This window comes from Phyllostomus hastatus, unplaced genomic scaffold (genome assembly GCF_019186645.2).
Source record: "Phyllostomus hastatus isolate PE091 unplaced genomic scaffold, TTU_PhHast_1.1 phas_scaffold_142, whole genome shotgun sequence".
NCBI lineage: Eukaryota > Metazoa > Chordata > Mammalia > Chiroptera > Phyllostomidae > Phyllostomus > Phyllostomus hastatus.
In genome coordinates this window covers 18,420-45,578 of record NW_025334010.1, presented here as the reverse complement: position 1 = coordinate 45,578, position 27,159 = coordinate 18,420, and the positions used below count along the sequence as shown (strand labels likewise).

The window sequence follows — 27,159 nt, the reverse complement described above, 5'->3', positions numbered from 1 at the left end:
TTATTCTGTTGCATGCATATGGCACTAATGATCTACTGCATTGTTGATGGGCACTTGAGTGTTTTCCAGTGTGAGGTCACCGTGGATAAAGCTGCTGGAATGGCACGTTCCTCTCATGTCCTTCTCTATTTCCTGGGAATTCTGGGATATTGCTTCAGTTAGTACACAGGTCAGAAGTCTGCTTTCTGGGTTGCCCTATTTACTACTAATTACTTCCTGTATTATTTTAAATTTAGTAATTATGTTTCTTATACTTAATAAATATTATCCTTCTTTGATTATATTTTTCTATAAATTGACCTTCCTGGTTAATATTAGATGTGAAGGCTTCTCCAAAACTGTTCTTGAAACATTTATTGATATCCCAAAGTTTTTGAGTTTCATTTCCTACAATTCCCTTGGTCATGGGAATGGGGGCTATGAGGACACTTCACAGAGAAAGAGTTCTTTTCAGAATCAGAGGAAAGCAAACAGTTAAATTTACATAGAAGAGACCATATGAATCTTGAGTACACATTACGAGTGCAAATTTTAAAATCAAATAAAGTCCACATGCTTTGTTCTGTAGAGTTCTTTCCTGACAGGAGGGACTCCGGACTCCTGCACTTGTGCCCCAGGGGACAAAGATAATCAAGACTCTGTGTCTTACTGTCTTCTGCTTAATCTCCTTCTCTCATTGGACAGAGTGCCTCGCCCCAGCCCATCACCTGTGGAGTATGACCCGCACACGGGGAGCAGGGAGCTTTGGGGCTGTGTCCCCACTGCCCACAAGTCCCTGACCCAGCAGCTGGCTCCCGAAACCACTGATCTGGAAGTATCTGCGAACATGACTGGAAGAGTCAACGTAAAGTGATTTAGATCCATCCCACTCCCAATGTTTTGGTTTGCTCCCTTGTTTGTTAACAATTGTTAGAGAACATTGGTGGCTGTGATGGCTTAGAGTGCCCATCAGACCACACTTCCAAGTTCAAATTCTACTCAGGGGCCGCTGTCCCTTCCCCACCTCTGCAGCTCAGTGCAGCAGTATCCGTGTGCGTCCATCTGGCACAGAATGTGTGGGAGAAGAAAGCTGAAGCTGACGTAAATTCAGGAAGAAATCACGATAAAAATATGTGGAGCAAGCTTTGTAGGTTATGGTCAGGGACCAGAAGTTGCCGATCCCGAGGAAACACAAGGCCACGCAGAGCAGACGGGGGTCTGTAAACACTTCCACAAAGACTTTAAAATACATCCAATCCAGTGTGCTCAGTTGTATGTAATGGTGGGGGATTAGTCTGAATAGTACAGTCTGCCATTCACTTCTACAAACAGAATTATGTGATCAAACAAAAGTACATACACAAATGCAATTCGAAAAATTAACATTGCCTGCCTTTTAGTTTGACATACTTGGGGCAGACGAGAAAAGGAGAAAATACACTGAGAACATGAAGACTATTTGCAAAGTAACACCGACCACCCCTCTGCTGATCATCCTGCAAAGATTTCCGTGGAGCCCGAGTATCTCCTCTAAGTGCCAACCGTGCATTCACAGGAGGAGTCGAGCACGTACTGTATGCACATACCCAAGGAGGAACCACTGGAACTGAACACTCAGGTGTGAGGAGTAACTTAGCTCTAATTCATCCAAATTTCCCCTATGGCCTTGTCTTGGGGTGGTGGCGATCACCTTTATCCCAATGTGATACCATCACTCTCCCCTGCCATAGCCCCCAAGGCCTGTATCACTCCGCATGGCCTTGTCCGTCTGATGAGACCTACTCATCATGTGGGTTTCCTCTCACAGGTGGCCTCCTCTCTGAAGCCCTTCCTGGTGTCACCAGACTGAATTGGCCCGGCTCACACCTCTGATTGACAGGCATATTACATGCCATTTGGTTACAGTATTTGTCTTCTCCGTGATTTTCTCCCCACTGGGCTTTACCACATTCCTGAAAAAAGGAAGCATTTTCTGTTCTTTTCTGTCTTCCAGTGTTTGATAAAGTAGAAACAAAAGTTGACATGTAAAATCAACCCCTCTTTCTCTACCTGTCTATAAGATAGATAGGTACATACATAAATGGTTGCACTGATAGAAAGGAAGGAAACTGAGACTAGCATTTTCTAATGTATGTTCATTTTAGCATACATAGACACATACACAGATAGATAGATACATGCATAGATAGATAGATAAGGACTGGAAATCTGAAATAATATTCCATTCCACACGGCATGGCGACAGCCTAGCGGCTGTGGGTGGTGGGCTGAGGTGGAAGAAGGCGGGCAGGGCCGGGTACTGAGCACAGCGAAGCCCTGCCACCTGGTGAGCAAGCGGCCCTGGGGACCCATTTATGCACAGACAGGAGGTGGCTGTGCCCCACTGTGTCTAAGCTGCTGGCACAGAGGTACACAGCTGTCTGGTTCTTCCGGGCAGATGTCACGGTGAGAGGAAAGAATGCCTTCTTCTCCCGAGAGGTCTGGTAGCCTCCAGCCAGGTCTCCATTCTCAACAATTTTTTCAGCTGGGGAGAAGTAGATCAGCCTCAACCCCTGCCCGGGGTCCTGTCGGTACCAGTACATGGCGTTATGGCCTAAGTCCTGTTCACAGTGCAGGGTCACAACTTGTCCTTCCCCTCTGGACAGGTATTTTGGGGTCTGAGTGATTCCACCACCCAATGTGCCTATGGAAGAAAGAGGAAGGTTCTCGAAACACAGCCCAGGAGGGTACTCCTATTGCTGTGAGGAGAAAAGGCTTAGTTATACCTGGAGTGTGGCACCCTCAGGAGAGGAATTTGGTCCCTGAACCCAGGACTCACCTGCTCCCAGGAGACAAAGAACCACACAGCAGAGCACCTGGCTGCCCATAGTGGGAAGGGGCCCCTGGTAGCTACAGGCACTTGCAGGAAGACAAATGAGGAAACACACTCAGCTCTGGGGACCACCTGCCTGTGTGTGCAGAATGTGCAGAAGGCTAGAGAGACAGTGGGAAGAGACCCTGGAGGTATTGAATTCGAGCGCCCTAACTGTGCAGATGGGGAGACAGAGTGGAGGAGACCTGGACTCCCTGAACCCCATCACCCCCTTGTGCCTCCCTCTGATCTGAGTGGCTGGCTCCCAGCAGAGCCTCACTGTGATTGGCCCGCTGACTGTTCCCTTCCTAGTGAAGGTGGGGTTTGCTCAGGACAGCAGCCTGTAGACAAGTGGGTCACGTGAGAGCGTAGCATGCATCTTTAGTGCCATCACTGCATGGATACCGCTCTGCTCAAATCCGTCCTGCGTTCACGCCAGGCTGGTTTCATTCCAGAACCTTCTCCCTGGCTGGTTTTACTGTTGCAATTTTTAGTCTCATATATTTCCCTGCTTTTCTTCAGGGCCTGAACTAAATTTCCATCTGAGTGTTCCATGGGTTTCTTTTAATATATTCTTCATTTCTTAGGTAAGTGTGTCCTGTGTTTCATTTCTATGTAGAGTTCAAACAAAAAGGTTTTCTCTCCCTGCTTTTGCCCTTTATGTTCATATTTTTTCAGCTTCTTGTTTAGGGTGGTTATCTTAAACTGCTCACTTCAATATATTTGTTTGAAGTGTAGACTTAAGTTTTACTTTTGACACAAGATTGTTTTTTTTGGGGGGGGACTCTGGAAAGGGTTGTTTTTCTCTATCCCATACATTTTGTGTTCCTTTTCTTCATTGACATGCTGTTGGGATGCCTACAATATACCCAGTTTAATGATATTATTTTTGCAGTTTTCTAGGCAAGTGTAAATGCTTCAGTAAGTTTTGTTTTATGGGGTAGAGGTGGGTGGTGAGTTTGCCACTTTTTATTATGTACAAGAAGCACATCCCTGGAGTTGCACAGACCTCGGTTTATAGGTTTATATGCTCTCCCCTCTCTCCCCACACACAGATGGCTCCCTCAGAGGAGCTGTGGTTTCCCTCCCCCCACAGCCCCTCCCACAGGGCTCCCAGGGGCTGGGTGCAGGGGAGCTGGGCAGAGGTTCCTGCCTGGGCCTCGCATCTCCGCCCCGCGCTGTGTCACTGGCAGCACAGAAGTAGAGGCCACTGTGCTCAGGGCGCGCACTCGTCACTGTCAAATCCGAGAAAGACTGGTTTGGGTGGCTGATGCGAAAGCTGTCCTGGGGGAAACCTTGCTCGTGTGTGGCGGGCGAGCCCACATTGGAAGTCGCCATCAGGACGAGGCCCTGATTCGGGAACTGCTGATACCACAACACAGTGAAGGCCTGAACGCCCTCTGCACGGCACTCGATGGTCACACGGGTCCCACGTGCACAGACGACCCTGCTTGGACTCTGAGAGACGACAGCACCGAGCCCGGAGCCTGCAAGAAAAAGTGGTCAGAGCCCTGAAGGAGGCCAGCAGGACAGTCCCAGCTGAGCAGTCAGGAAACTCAGGGCCTCGCCCTTGCCCCCTCCCCTGTTCCTCCAGCCCCCAGAGTCCCGTTTGTGGGTGAGATCTTCTCATCAGACTTCCTGGGATCAGAAGCAACCATCTGCCCTGACTGGTGACCTCTCACTTGACCCCTCTCCTTGCAATCAGCATAGAAAATCCACCAGCCCTGGCCACCCCCTCACTCACGCCAGCACCCACGCACACCCACCCAAGACACTCAGATAATCAGGTTCTTACTGGGCCCCAGAAGCAGCAGAAGCAGCAGAAGCAGCAGCATCCTTGGGTGATGGCCCCACACCACACAGGTCTCAAGAGAGGTGTGGCCAGCCCTTCATTCTTCCTTTCTCCACCCCCAGGATGGATGAACCTGGGAGGGTGTTTCCAGATCTTCTGGGTGCTCTCTTCTGCCCCCTGGTGGGGATCTGTCCCAATGAGGCAGGGTGCACTGTGCTTTCTCCCTATTGGAGAACCAGACAGACAGTGGGGGAAGGGGCCTTGGAAATGTTCTGAGTCCACTCCTAACTGTATAGTGATACACTGAGACCTAGAGCACTGAAACGAATTAAACGAGTTTTGTAAACTCACATAAGAGAAGGAGTGTATGTTTGTGTGGTAAGTGGTTTTATGGTAACTTCTGTATCATAGCCTCAAAGTAAGAAGTGGTAAGTAGGGAGAGCTTTTCTCTTTCCCAATTGCAAACGCCGGGGTTATTCTCTGATTGCTGAGGCGTCCACTTCAAAGACGGCCCTGTGGGATCACAGGGCCAGGCCAGGAACAGGGACCAGACATAGAGCCAGGCAGTGGGCTCTGGGTGCCAACCTTGGCCCAGGCTCCTGTGTTCCAGAGCCCTTGGGTTGATTTCAGTAACTGACCACCTTGAGTCACTTGGTTTTTCCTCCTGCCTTTAAATTCATGCTTTTAACTTTTCAGTTCAGCAACAAAGAGTGGGCCCAGGAAACACTAGGCCCCCACTGACTACCCCCAAAGAGCAGGTTCCAGGCTCCTGCAGCTCTCTTACCTGCAGCCTTGCTCCCTGACCTCAGGTGTGCCGGGGAATGAAGCTGTGTCTTTTCAAAGTGTCCTGGCAGTGTTGCCCAGGGGGGCTAGGAGTCACAACAAGAGCTAAAGGGCTGGGGCAGCCACAGCATTGGTGATCGGGGGCTGAGCCCTGCACTCAGCTCTGACTCCACTGGTGCCTGTGAGACAGCTCACGCTTGTCTCACCTCCTACAGCGTGTCGGCTCCTCTCCTTCAACACTGTTTGTGAGATTCACCCACCCATGATTGTGCAAATGATGGTTAAACTTCTGCTCTCTTTTATTCTGTTGCATACATATGACACTAGTGATCTATTGCATTGTTGATGGGCACTTGAGTGTTTTCCAGCATGAGGTCACCATGAATAAAGCTGCTGGGATGGCACGTTCCTCTCACGTCGTTTTCTGTTTCCTCAGAACCCTGGGATATTGCTGCAGTTAGTACACACGTCACAAGTTGGCCCTCTGAGTTGCCTTATTGGCTACTCATTACTTCCGGTATTATTTTAAATTCAGAAATTATGTTTCTTGTATCTAAAAATATTAGCCTTCTTTGATGATATTTTTCTATAAAATGTTCTTCCTAGTTAATAATACATGTGACAATTTCTCAAAAAATATTATGGGAACATTTACTGATACTTTAACATTTGGATTTTCATTTCCTACAACTCTTACAGCTCGGTTGTAGGACTGGGCCTATTATAAAACTTTGCAGCTAAAGAGTTCTTTCGGTATCAGGTATAAGCCAATGGTTAAAACACATACAAGAGACTGCACAAACCATTTTGCTTAACTTTTTACTTATTTATTTTTAGAGAAAGAGTAAAGGAGGAAGAGAAACATCAATGTGTGGTGAACTCTTTTGTACCCCCAAGTAGGGACCTGACCCACAACCCAGACATGTGCCCTGGCTGGGATTTGAACCCATGACCCTGTGGATCTCAGGCCAGTGCTCATTTCACTGACCCACACCAGCCAGGGCAAGACTGTGCAAATCTTGAGTGCACATTACAAGTTTTACAGTGCAAATTTTAACATCCAGTGTGGTCCACATGCTTTGTTTTGTACATTACTGACAGGAGGCACTCTGGGCCCCTGCTACTTATGCCCCAGGGGACAAAGAAAATCAAGGCTCTGTCTCTTACTGTCTTCTGTTTAATCTCCCTCTCTCATTGGACAGAGTGTCTCGCCCCAGCCCATCACCTGTGCAGTATGACCCGCACACGGGGAGCAGGGAGCTTTGGGGCTGTGTCCCCACTGCCCAGAAGCCCCTGACCCAGCAGCTGGCTCCAGGAACAACTGATCCAGAAGTATCTGTGAACATGACTGGAAGAGTCAATGCAAAGTGATTTAGATCCATCCCACTCCCAAAGTTTGGTGTGTTCCATATTTGTTAACACTTGTTAGAGAACATTGGTAGCTGTGAAGGTTTGGAGTGCCCATCAGACCACACTTCCAAGTTCAAATCCTACTCAGGGGCCGCTGTCTCTTGCCCACCTCTGCAGCTCAGTGCAGCAGTATCCGTGTGCGTCCACCTGGCACAGAATGTGTGGGAGAAGGAAGCCGAAGCTGATGTAAATTCAGGAAGAAATCACGACAAAATGCATGGAACAAAGTTTGTATGTTATGGTCAGGGATTTTGTCCATGTTTCCAGAAATGGCTGATCCTGAGGAAACAAAGGGCCACCCAGAGCAGACTGGGGTCCGTACACACTTCTACCAAGACTAAAATAAATCCAATCCAGTATGCTCAGTGGTATGTAATGGGAGGGTTAGTCTGAATACTATTGTCTGCCATTCACTTCTAGAAACAGAATTATGTGATCAAACTAAAAGACTTAAACAAGTGCAGCTCCAAGAACTAACACTGCCTGCCTTTTAGTTTGACATAGTTGTGGTAGATGAGAAAAGGAGAAAATACACCGAGAACATAAAGGCTATTCACAAAGTAGCACTGACCACCTCTCTGCTGATTAGTCCAGCAAATATTTCCCTGGAGTCTGAGTCTGTCTTCTAATGCCAACTGTGCATTCACAGGAGTCCAGCAGGTATTCAATGCAGATACCCAAGGAAGAGCCACTAGACCCCAAAACTCAAGTGTGGTCAATAACTTCCCTTCTCTAATTCTTCCACTTTTCCCTATGGCCGTGTCTGGGGGGTGGGTGGCGATGACCTTTATCCAAATGTGGTACCATCATCCTGTCCTTCCATAGCCCCCATGTGCCGTATCACCCTGCCCGGACGTGTCCGTCTGGTGAAACCTACCCCTCATTCCACAGCTGGCCTCCTCTTTGAAGCCCTTCCTGCTGTCCCCAGACAGAATGGACATGCAACCTCCCGTCCTGGCTGACGCTTCAGATTGCAGCACACATTGTGTGCCATTTGGTTACAGTATTCGTTGTCTCTGTGGTGTTCTCCCCACTGGGCTTTGTTATTTTCCTGAAACAAGGAATCGTGTTCACATCATTTCCGTTTTCCAGTGTTTGGTAAAGTAGAAAAAAGGAGTTGATTTGTGAAATCGACCTCTCTCTCTCTCTGCCTCTCTCTGTCTCTCTGTCTCTGTCTCTCTCATACAGACAGAAAAATAAATAGGTAGATAGGGAGTGGATGGCTGAAGCACTGTGCCGTTCTGCATGACATAGTTAGAGCAGCAGCTGCTGTGGGTGGTGGGCTGAGGTGGAAGAAGGCGGGCAGGGCCGGGTACTGAGCACAGTGAAGCCCTGCCTCCTGGTGAGCAAGCAGCCCTGGGGACCCATTTATGCACAGACAGGAGGTGGATGTGCCCCACTGTGTCTAAGCTGCTGGCACAGAGGTACACAGCTGTCTGGTTCTTCTGGGCGGATGGCACGGTGAGAGGGAAGAATGCCGTCTTATCTCGAGAGGCCTGGTAGCCTCCAGCCAGGTCTCTCTCCTCAGACACTGGTTTCTACCTCTGGGAGAAGTAGATCAGCCTCAGCCCCTGCCCGGGGGTCCTGTCGGTACCAGTACATGGCGTGATGGCCTAAGTCCTGTTCACAGTGCAGGGTCGCATCTCGTCCTTCCTCTCTGGACAGGTATTTTGGGGTCTGAGTGATTCCGCCACCCACTGTGCCTGTGGAAGAAAGAGGAAGGTTCTCAAAACACAGCCCAGGAGGGTACTCCTACTGCTGTTATGGGAAAAGGCTTAGTTATACCTGGAGTGTGGCACCCTCAGGACAGGAATTTGGTCCCTGAACCCAGGACTCACCTGCTCCCAGGAGACAAAGGACCACACAGCAGAGCACCTGGCTGCCCATAGTGGGAAGGGGGCCCTGGTAGCTACAGGCACTTGCAGGACGACAAATGAGGAAACACACTCAGCTCTGGGGACCCCCTGCCTGTGTGTGCAGAATGTGCAGAAGGCTAGAGAGACAGTGGGAAGAGACCTTGGAGGTATTCAAGTCGGGCTCCCTAACTGTGCAGATGGGGAGACAGAGTGGAGGAGACCTGGACTCCCTGCACCCCATCATCCTCTTGTGCCTCCCTCTGGCCTGAGTGGCTGGCTCCCAGCAGAGCCTCACTGTGATTGGCCCACTGGCTGTTCCCTTCCTAGTGAAGGTGGGGTTTGCTCAGGACAGCAGCCTGTAGACAAGTGGGTCACGTGAGAACGTAGCATGCATCGTTAGTCCCATCACTGCAGGGATACCGCTCTGCTGAAATCCATCCTGTGTTCATGCCAGGGCCCTGTTTCTTTCCAGAACCTTCTCCCTGGCTGGTTTTCCTGTTGCCATTTCTAATCTCTTAGATGTTTCCCTGCTTTTCTTCAGGGCCTGAAGTAGATTTCCATCTGAGTGTTCCATGGGTTTCTTTTAATATATTCTTCGTTTCTTAGGTAAGTGTGTCCTCTGTTTCATTTCTATGTAGAGTTCAAACAAAAAGGTTTTCTCACCCTGCTTTTGCCCTTTATGTTCATATTTTTTCAGCTTCTTGTTTAGGGTGGTTATCTTCAACTGCTCACTTCAATATATTTGTTTGAAGTGTAGACTTAAGCTTTACTTTTCACACATGATTGTTTTTAATGGGGAGGGGGACACGGGAAAGGATTGTTTTTCTCTATCCCATGGATTTTGTGTTCCTTTTCTTCATTGTCATGCTGTTGGGATGCCTACAATATGCACAGTTTGATGGGATCATTTTCCAGTTTTCTAGCCAAGTGTCAATGCTTCAGTAAGTTTTGTTTTATGGGGTAGAGGTGGGTGGCGAGTTTTCCACTTTTTATTATGTACAAGAAGCACATCCCTGGAGTTGCACAGGCCTCGGTTTATAGGCTTATATGCTCTCCCCTCTCTCCCCACACACAGATGGCTCCCTCAGAGGAGCTGTGGTTTCCCTCCCCCCACAGCCCCTCCCTCAGGGACCCCCCCCACCCCTGGCTGGGTGCTGGGGAGCAGGGCAGAGGTTCCTGCCTGAGCCTCTCCTCTCCGCCCAGCGCTGTGTCACTGGCAGCACAGAAGTAGAGGCCGCTGTGCTCAGGGTGCGCACTCGTCACTGTCAAATCCGAGAAAGACTGGTTTGGGTGGCTGATGCGAAAGCTGTCCTGGGGGAAACCTGGCTCGTGTGTGGCGGGCGAGCCCACATTGGAAGTCGCCATGGGGACTAGGCCCTGATTTGGGAACTGCTGATACCACAACACAACCAAGGCCTGAATGCCCTCTGCACGGCACTCGATGGTCACACGGGTCCCATGTGCACCGACGACCCTGCTTGGACTCTGAGAGACGACAGCACCGAGACCGGAGCCTGCAAGAAAAAGAGGTCAGAGCCCTGAAGGAGGCCAGCAGGACCGTCCCAGCTGAGCAGTCAGGAAACTCAGGGCCTTGCCCCTGCCCCCTCCCCTGTTCCTCCAGCCCCCAGAGTCCCGTTTGTGGGTGAGATCTTCTCATCAGACTCCCTGGGATCAGAAGCGCCCATCTGCCCTGACTGGTGACCTCTCACTTGACCCTTCTCCTTGCCATCAGCATAGAAAATCCACCAGCCCTGGCCACCCCCTCACTCATGCCAGCACCCACGCACACCCACCCAAGACACTCAGATAATCAGGCACTTACTGGGCACCAGAAGGAGCAGAAGCAGCAGCATCTTTGGGTGATGGCCCCACACCACACAGGTCTCAAGAGAGGTGTGACCAGCCCTTTATCTTCCTTTCTGCACCCCCAGGATGGGTGAACCCTGGAGGGTGTTTCCAGATCCTCTGGGTGCTCTCTTCTGCCCCCTGGTGGGGATCTGTCCCAATGAGGCAGGGTGCACTGCTCTTTCTCCCTATTGGAGAACCAAACAGACAGTGGGGAACGGGCCTTGGAAATGTTCTGAGTCCACTCCTAACTATACAGTGATACACTGAGACTTAGAACATTGACGGTGATAGGGAACTCAAGAGTTGGAAAATTTTTAGTTTAAAGGTAAGCAATTAATAAGCCTGGTAGGTAAGGCATATGATAAAGCTATTGTCTCAGCCACTGCAGGTATGGAGGGCTCACCACTCCCAGGAGAGACAGAGGACCGCCCGCCCACCTGCCTGGGGTTGGAATGCTGCAGTTCTTGCTTTAATTTTCCCTGAATCTCAAAAACCCTCCCCTCATTTTCATCTCTTTTATCAAAACGCTGACTGGGAAGGACATGTAAGATGGTCCATAAGGGTCTTACGAGTCTGCTGTCTTCTCAGATCGCCCGCCTTCTGAAAAAAGCGCCCAGAAAACCAGTCCCTGTGTATGTGATTGGGTTCAGTAGGGGACAAGCAGCCCGAAGGTCAGGTGGCTTTTCAGCTTTGGGAGGGACTCAAAGGAGTTGTTAGACTGTTGTGAGGAAAGGAGTGTGTTTGTGTAGTAAATGGCATTAAGGTCACTTCTTCCAGGTCACAATGGCCTCAGAGTAAGTGGTGTAAAGTCCCAACAGTTTTGTTTTTGTTTTTGTTTTTGTTTTTGTGGTGCAAATGCCTGAGTCATGCTGTGATTATTGAGGCGTCCACTTCAAAGATGGCCTTGTGGGATCACAGGGCCAGGCCAGGCCCAGGGACCAGGTAAAGACCCGGGCAGCAGGCTCTCAGTTCCAGCCGCCCCACCCCAGACTCCTGTGTTCTAGGGCTCTTGGGCTGATTTCAGTGACTGATCACTTTGCGATCCTTGGTATTTCTCCTCCTTCCTTTACATTCCTGCTTTGATGCTTCACATTCAACAATAAAGACTGAGTCCAGGAAACACTAGGCCCCACTGTCCATCCTGAAAAGCAGAACCCCAGGGCCCTGCAAACTCTCTCTACCTGCAGCCTTGCTGTGTGACTCAGGTGTGCTGGGTAATTTCCAGGACTTGTCAGCCACAAACCTGTGTCTTTTCAAAGTGTCCTGACCATGTTGCCCAGGGAGGCTAGGGGTCACAACAAGAGCTAAAGGGCTGGGGCAGCCACAGCATTGGTCATCAGGGGCTGAGCCCTGCACTCAGCTCTGACTCCCCTGGTGCCTGTGAGACAGCTCATGCTTGTCTCACCTCCTACAGCGTGTCGGCTCCTCTCTTTCAACACTGTTTGTGAGATTCACCCACCCATGATTGTGCAAATGAGGTTTACACATTTGCTCTCTTTTATTCTGTTGCATGCATATGTCACTAGTGATCTACTGCATTGTTGATGGGCACTTGAGTGTTTTCCAGTGTGAGGTCACCGTGGATAAAGCTGTTGGGACAGAACATTCCTTTCACATCCTTTTCTGTTTCCTCAGAATTCTGGGATATTGCTTCCGTTGGTACACAGGTCACAAGTTGGCTTTCTGAGTTGCCTTATTGGCTACTAATGCCTTCCATGATTGTTTTAAATTCAGAAATTATGTTTCTTGTACCTAATAAATATTATCCTCCTTTGATAATATTTTCTCTATACATTTTTTGTCCTAGTTAATAATAGATATGACAGCTTCTTAAAACTTGTTCTGGAAACCTTAGTGATATTTCAACCTTTTGGATTCATTTCCTGCAACAGGTCTGTTACAGCGTGCTCATGTTATGGGGCCAGGAGGAAGTTTCCTGTGCAGCTGAAGACGTCTTTTCAGTATCAGGGAAAAGCAAGCGGTTAAAATACATATAATAGGCTATGCAGAGCTGAAGTGCATGTGTAGCTGTTTTACAGTGGAAATTTAAAATCCAGGAAGGTTATAGCGTTTCTTTTGTAGATTTTTTTAGTGACAAGAGGGACTCTGGACCCCTTCTACTTGTGTCCAAGAAGTATAACGCTGTCTGTCTCTTGCTGTCTGTCTCTTACTGTCTTCTGCTTAATCTCCTTCTCTCATTGGACAGAGTGCCTCGCCCCAGCCTAGCACCTGTGGAGTGTGACCTGCACATGGGGAGCAGGGAGCTTTGGGGCTGTGTCCCCACTGCCCAGAAGTCCCTGACCTAGCAGCTGGCTCCGGAAACCACTGATCTGTAAGTCTGTGAAGATGACTGGAAGAGTTAATGCAAAGTGATTTGGATCCATCACGCTCCCAACGTTATGGTTTGTTCCCTTGTTTGTTAACACTTGTTAGAGAACATTGGTGGCTGTGACGGCTTAGAGTGCCCATCAGACCACACTTCCAAGTTCAAATCCTACTCAGGGGCCGCTGTCTCTTTCCCACCTCTGTAGCTCAGTGCAGCAGTATCTGTGTGTGTCCACCTGGCACAGAACGTGTGGGAGAAGAAAGCCGAAGCTGACACAGAATTTGGGAAGAAATCCCCATAAAAATGTGTGGAGCAAGCTTTGTAGGTTATGGTCAAAGTTTTCCTACATGTTTCCAGAAGTTGCTGATCCTAAGGAAACAGAAGTCTACGCAGAGTGAGTGGGGTCTGTAAATACTTACAAGAATGTTTTAAAATATTTCCAATCCAGCATGTTTTGTTGCATGAAATGGGGGGGTTAGTCTGAATACTACAGCCTGCCATTCATTTCTAGAAACAGAATAATGGGATCAAACAAAAATGTGTAATCAAATGCAGTTCCAAAAACTAACACACCAGCCTTTTCATTTGATACACAATGGCAGACCAGAAAAGGAGAAAATACTCTGAGAGCACAAAGACTATTTGCAAAGTAATACTGACCACGTCTCTGCTGATTAGTCCTGCAAATGTTTCCCTGGAGCCTGACTCTGTCTTCTAAGTTCCAAGTGTACATTTAAAGGAGTCTAGTAGGTATTTTTATGCTCATCCTCAAGGAGGGGCCACTAGAACAAGAAACTCAGTTGTGTTCAAAACTGTCTCTGCATGTGTTCTTCCAGCTTTCCCCCAGGCCAGGACTGGGGGTGGTGGCGATCACCTTCATCCCAATGTGATACGTCACCCCGCCTGCCATAGCCCCCAAGGCCCATGTCACTATGCCTGGCCTTGTCCGTCTGGTGAAACCTACTCCACATCTGAGTTTCATCTCATAGGTGGCCTCCTCTTTGAAGCCCTTCCTGGTGTCACCAGACAGAATGGACGTGCTCTTCCTGTCCTGCTTGATGCCTCTGATCACAGGGCGTGTTGCATGACACGTGGATATAGTATTTGTCTTCTCCATATTTCCTCTCACTGGGCTTTGTTATTTCCCGCATGGAAAGAATCATTTTCAGCTCACTTCTCTTTTCCAGTGTTTGGTAAAGGAGAAAATAAAAAGTTGACTTGTAAAATCAACTCGTCCCTCTCTCCGTCTTTCTCTCTGTCTCTCTCTCTGTCTTTCTCTCTGTCTCTCTCTCTGTCTTTCTTTCCCTCACCTACGGATAGATGGATAAAGGGGAATAGGAAGTGGATGTCTGAAATAATATTCCATTCCACATGGCATGGTGATGGCTGCAGCTGCTGTGGGTGGTGGGCTGAGGTGGAAGAAGGCGGGCAGGGCCGGGTACTGAGCACAGCGAAGCCCTGCCACCTGGTGAGCAAGCAGCCCTGGGGACCCATTTATGCACAGACAGGAGGTGGCTGTGCCCCACTGTGTCTAAGCTGCTGGCACAGAGGTACACAGCTGTCTGGTTCTTCCTGGTCGATGGCACGGTGAGAGGAAAGAATGCTGTCTTATCTCGAGAGGCCTGGTAGCCTCCAGCCAGGTCTCCCTCCTCAACCCTGGTTTCACCTCTGGATAAGTAGATCAGCCTCAGCCCCTGCCCGGGGTCCTGTCGGTACCAGTACATGGCGTTATGACCTAAGTCCTGTTCACAGTGCAGGGTCGCATCTCGTCCTTCCTCTCTGGACAGGTATTTTGGGGTCTGTGTGATTCTACCACCCAATGTGCCTATGGAAGAAAGAGGAGGGTTCTGGAAACACAGCCCAGGAGAGTGCCCCTACTGCTGTTACGGGAAAAGGCTTAGTTATACCTGGAGTGTGGCACCCTCAGGAGAGGAATTTGGTCCCTGAACCCAGGACTCACCTGCTCCCAGGAGACAAAGGACCACAGAGCAGAGCACCTGGCTGCCCATAGTGGGAAGGGGGCCCTGGTAGCTACAGGCACTTGCAGGAAGACAAATGAGACAAGAGAGTTAGCTGTGGCAACCCCCTGCCTGTGTGTGCAGAATGTGCCAGAAGGCTAGAGAGACAGTGGGAAGAGACCCTGGAGGTATTCAGTTCAGGCTCCCTAACTGTGCAGATGGGAGACAGAGTGGAGGAGACCTGGACTAACTGCACCCCATCATCTCCTTTTGCCTCCCTCTGATCTGAGTGGCTGGCTCCCAGCAGAGCCTCACTGTGATTGGCCCGCTGGCTGTTCCCTTGCTAGTGAAGGCGGGGTTTGCTCAGGACAGCAGCCTGTGGACAAGTGGGTCACGTGAGAACATAGCATGCATCTTTAGTGCCATCACTGCAGGGATACCGCTCTGCTCCAATCCATCCTGCGTTCACACCAGGGCCCTGTTTCTTTCCAGAACCTTCTCCCTGGCTGGTTTTACTGTGGACATTTTTAGTCTCTTAGATGTTTCCCTGCTTTTCTTCAGGGCCTGAAGTAGATTTCCATCTGAGTATTCCATGTGTATCTATTAATGCGTTCTTCATTTCTTAGATAAGTTTCACTTTTGCTTCCATTTGTTTTCTGAGTTCTATCAAATTTTTTTTCTTTCTCTCTCTTTCTGTCATTTCTATTAATAATTTTTCAACTCTGGTTTAGGGTGGATATCTTCAACTGCTCACTTGAATATATTTGTTTGAAGTGTAGACTTACGGTTTACTTTTGACACATGATGTTTTTTATGGGGAGATAGCTGTAGATGATTTTTTTTCTCTGTCCTATAGATTTTAGATTCCTGTTGTTCATGTTCATAATATTTACAATATACACAGCTCAATCCCGTTGTCCTAGCAAAGTCCAAATGCTCCTGGAATTATTTTTGTGTGTGGGGGGGAGGGTCATATGAGTCCTCTTATTTCATAATTGTCCTCTCTTTTTCAGGACTCTAAAATTTCCCCTATTTGTTCTTTTTCTCCTTCCCTCTCCAGTAGCCCGACGAGCTTTCTTCCTATCCTTTAACTTTCTCCCCCCACCCAATGCCCCTGAAGTTGAGTATTCAGAGGACCATCTCTTTACATTTCGTGTCTGGCCCTTTAAAGGAGTGCATTTTGACCCTCTCCCTCCAGTCCTGCTCAGGTCTGACTCTATGGGAATGGGACGGGGGTGGGGCATTTCCCCTGGGGTCTCTCCAACCCTCCTCAGACCTCTCTGTTTGCAGGCAGTTTCTCTGCTTCCCCTGCTCCTGCAGGGAGAGGAGGGACGCCAGTGGTGCAACTATTTCAGAAAGTCAAGAGGCAGGAAACTCAACAGAGTAGCGTGGTTTATACCTGTCCTGGTGAGGGGGAGGCATCCTCGGTACTAGGCAACTGAAATGGTTTTGCATGTCTCTGACTTTTAATTTTCTGAAATAGTTCCATCAAAGCAAAGGAGAAGAAATACTATTTTCTAGGTAACCAACATCTGTTCAGTGATGAGATTTAAAGACTTATTCAAAGAGATAACAAAAAGTTGAGATGATATGTTTCTATTGAGCAAAATTTGGGGGCCAGACCCGTCTCCAAAATTTCCCACAGGTTTCTCCAACTCCATTTTCTCCACTTCTTGGGTGTCCTATAGCAGCTCAGCCACCAGGCCACAAACCAGGATAATTCCAGAAGGATAAGAGGATGCGCAGCCTGGCAAACAAGCACAACCTTTGAGAAACACAAGACCTTGATTTATAACTTCATATTGTCATTCTCTCTCTCCCCTCTCTCCTCTCTCCCCACACACAGGTGGCTCCCTCAGAGGAGCTGTGGTTTCCCTCCCCCCACACCCCCTCCCACAGGGCTCCCCAGGCTGGGTGCAGGGGAGCAGGGCAGAGGTTCCTGCCTGGGCCTCTCATCTCCGCCCCGCGCTGTGTCACTGGCAGCACAGAAGTAGAGGCCGCTGTGCTCAGGGCGCGCACTCGTCACCGTCAGAGATGAGAAAGTCAGACTTGGGTGGCTGATGGAAAAGCTCTCCTGGGGGAATCCTTGCTCGTGTGTGGCAGGAGAGCCCACATTGGAAGTCGCCATCAGGACGAGGCCCTGATTCGGGAACTGCTGATACCAAAACACAGTTGAGGCCTGAAAGTCCACTGCGCGACACTCGATCGTCACACGGGTCCCACTTGCACAGATGACCCTGCTTGGACTCTGAGAGACGACAGCACCGAGCCCGGAGCCTGCAGGGACAGAGTCAGAGCCATGAGGGAGGCCAGCGGGACCAGTCCCAGCTGACCACAGGCAGGCAACCAGGGGTTTGCCCCCTGCTCTCTCCCCTTTCCCTCCAGCCCTCAGACTCCTGTTTGCTGTGTGAAATCTTCTTGTCGGAGGCCCTGGGATCAGAAGCGCCCATCTGCCCTGACTGGTGACCTCTCACTTGACACCTGTCATTAGGATCAGCACAGAAATGCACCAGCCCAGGTCACCCCATCCTCATGCCAACATGCACACACACTCGCCCAAGCCACTCAGGTAATAACGCTCATACTGGGCCCCAGAAGCAGCAGAAGCAGCAGGAGCAGCAGCTGCATCTTCGGGTGTCGGCCTCCCACTGCCAGGTCTCTAGAGAGGTATGACCAGCTCTTCCTTCTTCCTTTCTTCACACCCAGGATGGATTCAAGGGTGGGGCTGGGGGGAGAGTAGCTGGTGCTGAATCCCAAGAATGATGCTCTGTTCTGCCCCCTGGTGGCGATCTGTCCCAATGAGGCAGGCCCATAGCCTTTCCTCCCTCCCAGAGAAGGATACACAGGCTGCTGAAGGGGCCTTGGTCAGGTCTGATTCTACTCCTGAGTTTATAGGTGATACACTTAGACCTAGAGCACTGAAGGGACTTAAAGGAGATTTTGAGACTCACATCAGGAAAGGACTATGTATTTGTGTAGTGAATGGTATTACAGTCACGTCTTGTGTGCCATAATCTCACAGTAACTCCTGTTAACTCAAGATAGTTTTCTTTTTTGTCTTTTGTGTTTTTTTGCAGTACAAATGCCTAGCTTATACATTGATTGCTGAGGCGTCCACTTCAAAGACAGCCGTGTCGGGTAGCAGGGCCAGGCCAGACACAGGGACCAGACAGCGAGCGAGGCCACAGGCCGCCTTCTCCTCCCCCGCGCCGCCCCCCCCAACCTCCTGTGTTCCAGAGCTCTGGGGTTGATTTCAGTAACTGACCACCTTGAGCCACTTGGTTTTTCTCTTCCTGCCTTTAAATTCCTCCTTTTATGTTTTAAATTGAAGCATAGAGTGGGCCCAGGAAACACTAGGCCCCCACTGTCTACCCCAAAAAGCAGATCCCAGGCCCCTGCAGCTCTCTTACCTGTAGCCTTGCTCTGTGACCTCAGGTGTGCCGGGGAATAAACCTGTGTCTTTTCAAAGTGTCCTGGCGGTGTTGCCCAGGGAGGCTAGGGGTCACAACAAGAGCTAAAGGGCTGGGGCAGCCACAGCATTCGTGATCGGGGGCTGAGCCCTGCACTCAGCTCTGACTCCACTGGTGCCTGTGAGACAGCTCATGCTTGTCTCACCTCCTACAGCATGTTGGCTTCTCTCGTTCAACACTGTTTGTGAGATTCACCCACCCATGATTGTGCAAATGATGTTTACACTTTTGCTCTATTGCATTCTGTTGCATGCATATGTCACTAGTGATCTACTGCATTGTTGATGGGCATTTGAGTATTTTCCAGTGTGAGGTCACCGTGAATAAAGCTGCTGGGATGGCACGTTCCTCTCACATCATTGTCTGTTTCTTCGGAATTCTGGGATATTGCTTCCGTTAGTACACAGGTCGCAAGTTGCCTTTCTGGGTTGCCCTATTTACTACTAATTACTTCCTGTATTATTTCAAATCCAGATATTATGTTTCTTGTACTTAATAAATATTATCCTTCTTTGATTACATTTTTCTATAAGTTGTTCTTCGTAGTTAATATTAGATGTGAAGGCTTCTCCAAAATTCTTCTGGAAACATTTAATGGTATCTTAGAGTTTTTGAGTTTCACTTCCTACAACTCCCTTGGTCATGGGAGTGGGGGCTATGAGGAAACTTCACAGAGAAAGAGTTCTTTCCAGAATCAGAAAAAAGCAAATGATTAAATTTACATAGAAGAGACCATACAAATCTTGAGTGCACATTACGAGTTTTACAGTGCAAATTTTAAAATCCAGTGTGGCCCACATGCTTTGCTTTGTAGATTACTGACAGGAGGCACTCTGGGTCGTTGCTACTTATGCCCCAGGGGACAAAGAAAATCAAGGATCTGTCTCTTACTGTCTTCTGCTTAATCTCTTTCTCTCATTGGACAGACAGGGGGCCCCAGCCCATCACCTGTGGAGTATGACCCGCACACGGGGAGCAGGGAGCTTTGGGGCTGTGTCCCCACTGCCCAGAAGTCCCTGACCCAGCAGCTGGCTCCGGAAACCACTGATCTGCAAGTGTCTGCGAAGATGGCCGGGACAACCAAGTGAAGCGATTTAGATCCATCCCACTCCCAAAGTCTTAGTGTGTTTGTTTGTTTGTTAATAATTGTTAGAGAACGTTGGGGGCTGTGATGGTTTGGAGGGCCTATCAGAGCACACTTCCAAGTTCAAATCCTACTCAGGGGCCGCTGTCTCTTGCCCACCTCTGCAGCTCAGTGCAGCAGTATCTGTGTGGGTCCACCTGGCACAGAATGTGGGAGAAGAACGCTGAAGCTGACGTAAATTCAGGAAGAAATCCCAATAAAATGCATGGAACAAGGTTTGTATATTATGGTCAGGGACTCCTTACATGTTTCCAGAAATTGCTGATCCCGAGGAAACACAAGGCCACACAGAGCAGATGGGGGTCAGTAAACACTTCCATGAACACTTTAAAATACATCCAATCCAGCGTGCTCAGTTGTATGTAATGGGAGGGTTAGTCTGAATACTACAGTCTGCCGTTCATCTCTAGAAACAGAATTATGTGATCAAACAAAAATAGGTAAACAAATGCAGTTCCAACAAGCAACACCACCTGCCTTTTCATTTGATATACATGTGGCAGAAGAGCAAAGAAGAAATACATGGAGAACATGAAGACTATTTGCAAAGTAATACTGACCACCCCTCTGCTGATTAGTCCTGCAAATATTTCCCTAGAGCTTGACCTTGTCTTCTAAGGGCCAAGTGTACATTTATAGGAGTCTTGTAGGTATTTCTGGGCTCATACCCAAGGGGGAGCCACTAGAACCAGAAACTTAGTTGTGTTCAATAACTTCACTTCTAATATTTTTTTAAGTTTCCCCCAGGCCATGCCTGGGGTGGTGGCGATCATCTTCATCCCAATGTGATACATCACCCGCTCCCGCCATAGCTCCCAAGGCCCATGTCACTCAGCCTGGCCTTGTCCGTCTGGTGAAACCTACTCATCATTTGGGTTTCGTCTTACAGGTGCCTCCTCTTTAAAGCCCTTTCTGGTGTCACCAGACAGAATGGACGTGCTACTTCCCGTGCTTGGCTGACACCTCTGATTGAAGCATGCATTCATTACATGAGATTTGGTTATAGTATGTGTCTTGTCCACACTTCTCAGTCCTCTAGGCTTTTGTTATTGTCCTGAAGGAAGGAACCATATTCTGCTCTTTTGTTTTCCAGTGTTTGGTAGAGAAAGGAGTGGGTTTGTAAAGGCAATCTTTCTTTCTCTCACACTCACACACACACACACACACACACACACACAGATATGGATAGATAAAGAGATAGATAGGCAGTAAATGGCTGAGGTAACGTCCCATTCCACATAGCAAGGTGACAGCAATAGCTGCTGTGGGTGGTGGGCTGAGGTGGAAGAAGGCGGGCAGGGCCGGGTACTGAGCACAGCGAAGCCCTGCCACCTGGTGAGCAAGCAGCCTTGGGGGCCCATTTATGCACAGACAGGAGGTGGCTGTGCCCCACTGTGTCTAAGCTGCTGGCACAGAGGTACACAGCTGTCTGGTTCTTCCTTGTCGATGGCATGGTGAGAGGGAAGAATGCCGTCTTATCTCGAGAGGCCTGGTAGCCTTCAGCCAGGTCTCCCTTCTCAACAATTTTTTCTGCTCGGGAGAAGTAGATCAGCCTCAGCCCCTGCCCGGGGTCCTGTCGGTACCAGTACATGTAGTCATGTCCAAAGTCCTGTTCACAGTGCAGGGTCGCATCTCGTCCTTCCTCTCTGGACAGGTATTTTGGGGTCTGAGTGATTCCGCCACCCACTGTGCCTGTGGAAGGAAGAGGAAGGTTCTGGAAACATGGCCCAAGTGGGTGCCTCTACTGTTCTTATGGGAAAACTCTTAGCTAGATCTCGAGCTTGTCATCCTCAGGACAGGAATTTGCTCCCCGAACCCAGGACTCACCTGCTCCCAGGAGACAAAGGACCACGCAGCACAGCACCTGGCTGCCCATAGTGGGAAGGGGCCCCTGGTAGCTACAGGCACTTGCAGGAAGACAAATGAGGAAACACACTCAGCTCTGGGGACCCCCTGCCTGTGTGTGCAGAATGTGCAGAAGGCTAGGGAGACAGTGGGAAGAGACCCTGGAGGTATTCAAGTCGGGCTCCCTAACTTTGCAGATGGGGAGACAGAGTGGAGGAGACCTGGACTCCCTGTACCCCATCCTCTCGTGCCTCCCTCTGGCCTGAGTGGAGGCTCCCAGCAGAGCCTCACTGTGATTGGCCCGCTGGCTGTTCCCTTCCTAGTGAAGGTGGGGTTTGCTCATGACAGCAGCCTGTGGACAAGTGGGTCACGTGAGAACGTAGCATGCATCTTTAGTCCCATCAGTGCATGGATACTGCTCTGCTCAAATCCATCCTGGGTTCACGCCAGGCCCCTGTTTCATTCGAGAACCTTCTCCCTGGCTTGTTTTACTGTTGCCATTTTTAGTCTCTTAGATGTTTGCCTTCTTTTCTTCAGGGCCTGAAGTAGATTTCCATCTGAGTGTTCCATGCGTATCTACTAATGCATTCTTCATTTCTCAGATAAGTTTGTCTTTTCCTTTCATTTCTTTCCTGACTTCAATTAAAAATTTTTTTTGTCTCTATTTTGCTTTTTCTGTTTGTAAATTTGATCTTCTGGTTTGTTTTCTTCAACTGCTTGCTTGAATATATGTGTTTGGATGGTAGGCTTAAATTTTTCTCTTGACACATGATTGTTTTGTGGGGGAGACAGTGGAAGGTGTTTTTTCTCTGTATCTGATGGATTTTATTGTTCATTTTTATGACTTTAATAATATATACAGTTTAATCCCATTGTTCTAGCAAAGTCCAAGCACTTCAGTAAGTTTTGCTGCTACGGGGTGGAGGGTGGTGTGAGTCCTGTAATTTCATAATTGTCATCTGTTTTCCAGGACTCTAAAATTTCCCCTATTTCTTCTTTTTTCCCTTGACTACCCAGGGTCAGAGGACTCTTCTTCTTTCCATTTCGACTTTTTTTCCTCCCTCAAAACTCAGTATTCTGAAGTCCTTTTCTTTAGGTCTGGTGCCTGGCCCTTTAAATGGAGTGCACTTTGACCCTCTCCCCATCCAGTCTGGCTCAGGTCAGACTCCAAGGAGACAGGAATGGGGGCTCTTCTCCTGGGGTCTCTCCAACCCTCCTCAGCCCTCTCTGTCCCCTAGCAGTTTCTCCACTTCCCCCTGCTCCTGCAGGGCAGGGAGGGGAGGGACCCCAGTGTGTGCAACTATTTCAGAAAATGAAGAGGCAGGAAACCCGGCAGAGCAGCGTGGTTTATGCCCGTCCCGGTAAGGGTGGGCATCCTCAGTACTAGGAACTTGAAATGCCTTTGCATGCATGAGCCTTTCGATTTTCCAAAATTGTTTCATGGAATAGTGGAGAAGAAACTGTTCTCTAGGTTCCCACCATCTGTTCAGTGATGAGATTTAAAGAATTATTCGAAGCGGTAACAAAAAGTGGAGATGATATGTTTCTCATGAGCAAAATTTGAGGGCCGGCCAAGTCTCCTGTATCTCAGACAGGTATATCCAACTCCATATTCTGCATCTCTGGGGTGTCGTATAGCAGCTCAAGTACAAGGCCACAAAGCCAGGATCGTTCCAGAAGGGTAAGAGGCTGTACAGCCTGGTGCACAAAGCTCAACCTTTGAGGTACACAGACCCTGGTCGATAGGTTTGTATTCTCTCTCCCTCTCTCTCCCCCTCTCTCTCCCTCTCTCCTCTCTCTCTCTTTCCCTGTCTCCCTCTCTCTCCCTGTCTCTCTCTGTCTCTCCCTCTCTCCTCTCTCTCTCTCTCTCTCACTTTTCCAGCTCCCCACTCTCCCGAGTGTGAGAAAGAAACATAAACTTCTGGAACCAGATTTTTCTCCTATGGAAAATGAAGAAGCATTTCCTTTGCTTGATTATCTTGCCTTTTCAATAAAATTCTGTATTTAAAGCGTGCACGGAGAGGACTTGAAATAGACTATGAAGTAAAGAAAGGAGAAGTGTGAGTCAATACATATTTTGCTTCAGAAATTATGTCACCTTTTGCACGGGGCAGAGTCCGAGTGGGGGAGCGCGGGCTGGGAGGCTCCTCCCCCCGCTGTGGCTGGGTGGGGGCGGGGCCCGGAGGAGGTTTGTGCTCTGGGAGGATGTGACTCTGAGCTGGTGTGGAACGTGGAGCTGGCACAGAAATACACGGCGGAGTCACCGGGCTCTGCCGGCAGGACGTTGAAGGCGCTGGGCCCCTCTTTGGGAAATGTGGCAGAAAAGCGTTTTGATGGCAATCCTGACTCGTCCATGATTTGTTGTCTCCGCAGGGAAATCATGAACGTCAGCCCTTCCTCCGGGAGCTGCCGATACCAGAAAACGTAAGTGTGGCCTTTCATGGGGCTGCACGTCAGGGTCGCCTCCTGTCCTCGCTCCACGACCAGGTGTCTGGGGTGCTGGGCGACGCTGGCATTCGCGGGACCTCAGGGGAGAAGAGATGGCATGAGACTGAGTCCTAAGGGCAGAGGAAGTTCGTAGCTTACAATGAGGCAACCCAAGGTGAGCGCAAATAGCTCTGAAGTTTCCTGCGTCCCTTTAAAAATTCACCTGAGTTTTGCTTTTTGGCCCATATTGCAGTTTTGTTTTATAGAAATGTCAGTCCCTTTCAGAAGGTCTTGGGCCACGCGGAGGTCCAGAGCATGTTTGAGACACAGCTAAGGAGCCGCAGACAACGCTGCGTGATGCCGATCGTCAGCCCCGAACTCACCTGCCCCCAGGAGCCAGACGACCACCCAGCAGCGGAGCGTGGAGCCCATGGCAGAGGTGGGCACAAGGAGGGCCCGCGGGCAGCGCAAGGAAGCTCGGCCTGCAGCAGCTCAGGGAGCTCGGCCTCACAGCTGCCTCCCGGGAGGTGGGTCCTCCTGTGACGTCACCATCTCCAGTGGATCCCACGGTCTCTACAAGTGATCTTGTACATCAGTGGAATGAGACACCTTTTTTTTCCCTTAGAACAATACAAACAGCCTGGTTTAGTGTGCGTTAGTATAGTGTCGTGCAGGGAAAGCTGAGGGAGATGAGCACGTTCGTGATTGGTCCTTAGTTGATGAACGATTCATTTTTCACCCCATCCCTCTCCGTGTTTTATTTTTTGTTGCATCTATTGGGGTGACATTGGTTAATATAATTATGTAGGTTTCAGGTGTACCATTTGTATTAAGTCATCTGTATGTTGTACTGTGTGTTCACCACCCCAAGTCCAGTCTCCTTCCATCACCGTTTATTCCTGCCTTTATCTTCTTCTACCCTCTCCATGCACATTTTCTTATTATTTGCTTGTTTGTTTCCCTTGTGTTGGGACACGCTATCTTTCCATTTGGTGCTGCTGAGCAGAGAGAGTGACCAGGTGGGATCTGTAGGTTCACAGGGAGGCAGAGATCGGGTGGCTGGGGAAAAGAGGAATAATTAGAGGCAGGAAATGATCTGACTCAGTTTCCTTCTTTCCTCCCTCATCTCAGCTAAGCGATCACTTCAAGCTGAAACAATCCTATGGTTTTGTGGTTCATAATTTGTTTTGTTTATCTCTTGTTATTCTATTTGTGTTTTTAATATACGTACCTATTTCAAAGAACAAACATTGGAAAAACGACAAACTCTCCCTCTCACCTCATGTCCTTGGACTCTGCGCGTCTCTCTGAATTATTCTCTTTAATCACGGACGGGCTACTGATGCTTGAGGGGTCTTTCTTCCTTCCATTCTTCTGTTCTCCTTCCCTGCCCCGTGGCAGTGAGTAGAAATTACGGGAAAGCCCGCTTGTTGCTGGAAGAGTGAAAAGAAGAGTCAAAGAAGAACGAGATACGATCCCACCCTGGTAGAGTTTACAGGGCGCCTCAAGGCGATGCAGCCTGTGCCTCCAGAACCCCCCAGGCTTTGAGTGATCAATACGATCACGTTCATCTCTAGTGCCCAAATCATGGCTCACGGCTCCGTCTTATCAATAGCAGGATCCTAAGGCCTCCCTCAAAGGCTCTCATTATTTGGGGGAGAATTCAGTAAGTAGGCTTCTGCAAATGTATAATTCAATCAAAATGCAGCTGCTCAGAGTCAGCACAGTTATTTCTTCTGGAAATACTCTGAATTGCCCACAAATGCTTTGGATGGAAATGCCGTCACTGAGCACCATGCCTAGCCCACAGGGATGTTTTCTGAATGCTGTTAGAGCCACCGGCCCTCAGGCTGCTAGGGCAGGGTTGGAGTTTGCACAACCTCGGGGAGAAGAATTGTCTCATCATCTCTGAGCTGACCTGGTTACTTAGGGCCCAAAAAACTATGCAACTTGTGAACAGTTCCATCAGCTGGATGTTACCAGGCTTCTGTCTGCAGGCTCAAACCCAATCCAAGGGGTTAGGACAGATGCCTTAACCATCCAATTTTACTCTTTCCTGTCCACTACTGCGTGTTCCAGAGCAAACCTCCCTCTCACTGTGATGAGTACCTAACAGATTCAAGCAGCAAGCGTGTGTTGGAATCTTCAATGATCAGACAGAGTATTGTCCAAAATGGGGCTCTTTAATATGTAAAAGAGGATATAAATTAATAATTAATATTATTAATATTAATAATTATTCCAGGACCACAGGCCTGGACCAGGACAGCCATGGTAATCAGAGCCTTGGATACATGGATGACTTTTCTTTCTTTCTTTCTTTCTTTCTCTCTTTCCTTATTTCTTTCTCTCTCTCTTTCTTTCTTTCTTCTTTTTTAAAATTGATTTTTAGAGCGATAAACATTGATTTGTTGTTCCACTTATTTAGGCATTTATTGGTTGACTCTTGTATGTGCCCCGACTGGAGAGCGAATCCGCAACCTTGTCCTGTAAGGACGGAGCTCTCACCAACTGAGCACCTTGCCAGGGCGGGTGGACTTTCTGACACGTTCCTTTACCGCCATCTGGCGTCATTGGGGAGATTGCAGGAAATAAAAATGTAACATTCTCTTTGACATGACCACATTCCAAGTCAATGCCAACGTTGAAACCTACGGGAATGACCCCTCATGTCCCTTCCAACCAGATGGTCTCTGGATCTGTGTTGTCCCCATGTCCAGTGACACTCAGCGATTGCCGGATGGCTGCAGCGTGTCTCCCACAGCAGTCCCTGGTGGTCACACACGTGGGAAAACATGAGGATCCACACCGAATCAAAGAATCACAGTCATGTGGGACCTTGGAGCCCAAACAGTGCAGGTCTCTTATTTTAAACAGGGGAACGCCAAGTCCCAGAAGGGTGAGGGCACTTGCCAACGTCCTGCAGCTAAAAATAAATACATGACTTAATTTAATTAAACTTTTAAAAGTCCCGAGTTAATTAGGAAGCAGTTTTCCTGACTTCAGTCCCAGTGTCCCTCTGGCTCTGGAGCCTGCAAGAGAGAGAAAGGAGAAGCTGGGTGTTCGAAATTACAGCGTTGAAGTCCATGCTTCCGGGGCCGCTGGGCGGGGACTTGAGGTTTGAATTCCCCGGGGTGGCCCACGAGCGCGGATTCCTCATCGGCGTCCCTCCTCCCTTCCCCTGGAGGGGTCGTGGCGGCTGCACCCTCACAGATGTTCCCACGCAATCACGGCCTCGGGGAGGCTCAGCGGTGGTGCCAGGGCCGCCTGCACCTGCAGCCGTCACACTCGGTTCTTCCACCGAGAGCTCACGGCCTCTGCAGGGCACGTTGGTGGGCAAGCAGTCTGCGGGGGAGATGGGTTTGAGATAAAATCAGTCGGGGCTTCTTAGTGTGTTCGTACTATCAACCTCAGATACCTGGTGTTGCTGGGGGGCTGTATTTAGAAACTTGGGATCCACAGACCGCCTG

At 49.1% G+C, this 27,159-nt stretch overlaps 1 pseudogene and 6 gene segments (V, D, J or C); all 7 read right to left on the bottom strand.

The window, feature by feature from the left end:
• Positions 1–2,225: 2,225 nt before the first annotated feature.
• On the bottom strand, positions 2,226–2,990 carry LOC123830929. The segment is given in 2 exon segments: positions 2,226–2,662; positions 2,798–2,990. Coding segments are annotated over 2 exon segments (486 nt in total).
• Positions 2,991–3,158: 168 nt separating this feature from the next.
• LOC123830928 lies at positions 3,159–4,692 on the bottom strand. The segment is given in 3 exon segments: positions 3,159–3,171; positions 3,984–4,317; positions 4,626–4,692. Coding segments are annotated over 3 exon segments (387 nt in total).
• Positions 4,693–5,095: 403 nt separating this feature from the next.
• Positions 5,096–8,793, bottom strand: LOC123830927 (annotated as a pseudogene).
• Positions 8,794–9,014: 221 nt separating this feature from the next.
• LOC123830926 lies at positions 9,015–10,587 on the bottom strand. The segment is given in 3 exon segments: positions 9,015–9,027; positions 9,852–10,185; positions 10,494–10,587. Coding segments are annotated over 3 exon segments (378 nt in total).
• A 6,071-nt stretch (positions 10,588–16,658) lies between these two features.
• LOC123830925 lies at positions 16,659–17,491 on the bottom strand. The segment is given in 2 exon segments: positions 16,659–17,080; positions 17,389–17,491. Coding segments are annotated over 2 exon segments (465 nt in total).
• A 2,000-nt stretch (positions 17,492–19,491) lies between these two features.
• On the bottom strand, positions 19,492–21,508 carry LOC123830924. The segment is given in 3 exon segments: positions 19,492–19,554; positions 20,811–21,109; positions 21,245–21,508. Coding segments are annotated over 3 exon segments (411 nt in total).
• A 1,848-nt stretch (positions 21,509–23,356) lies between these two features.
• On the bottom strand, positions 23,357–26,263 carry LOC123830923. The segment is given in 3 exon segments: positions 23,357–23,787; positions 24,073–24,262; positions 26,248–26,263. Coding segments are annotated over 3 exon segments (637 nt in total).
• Between the last annotated feature and the right edge of the window lie 896 nt (positions 26,264–27,159).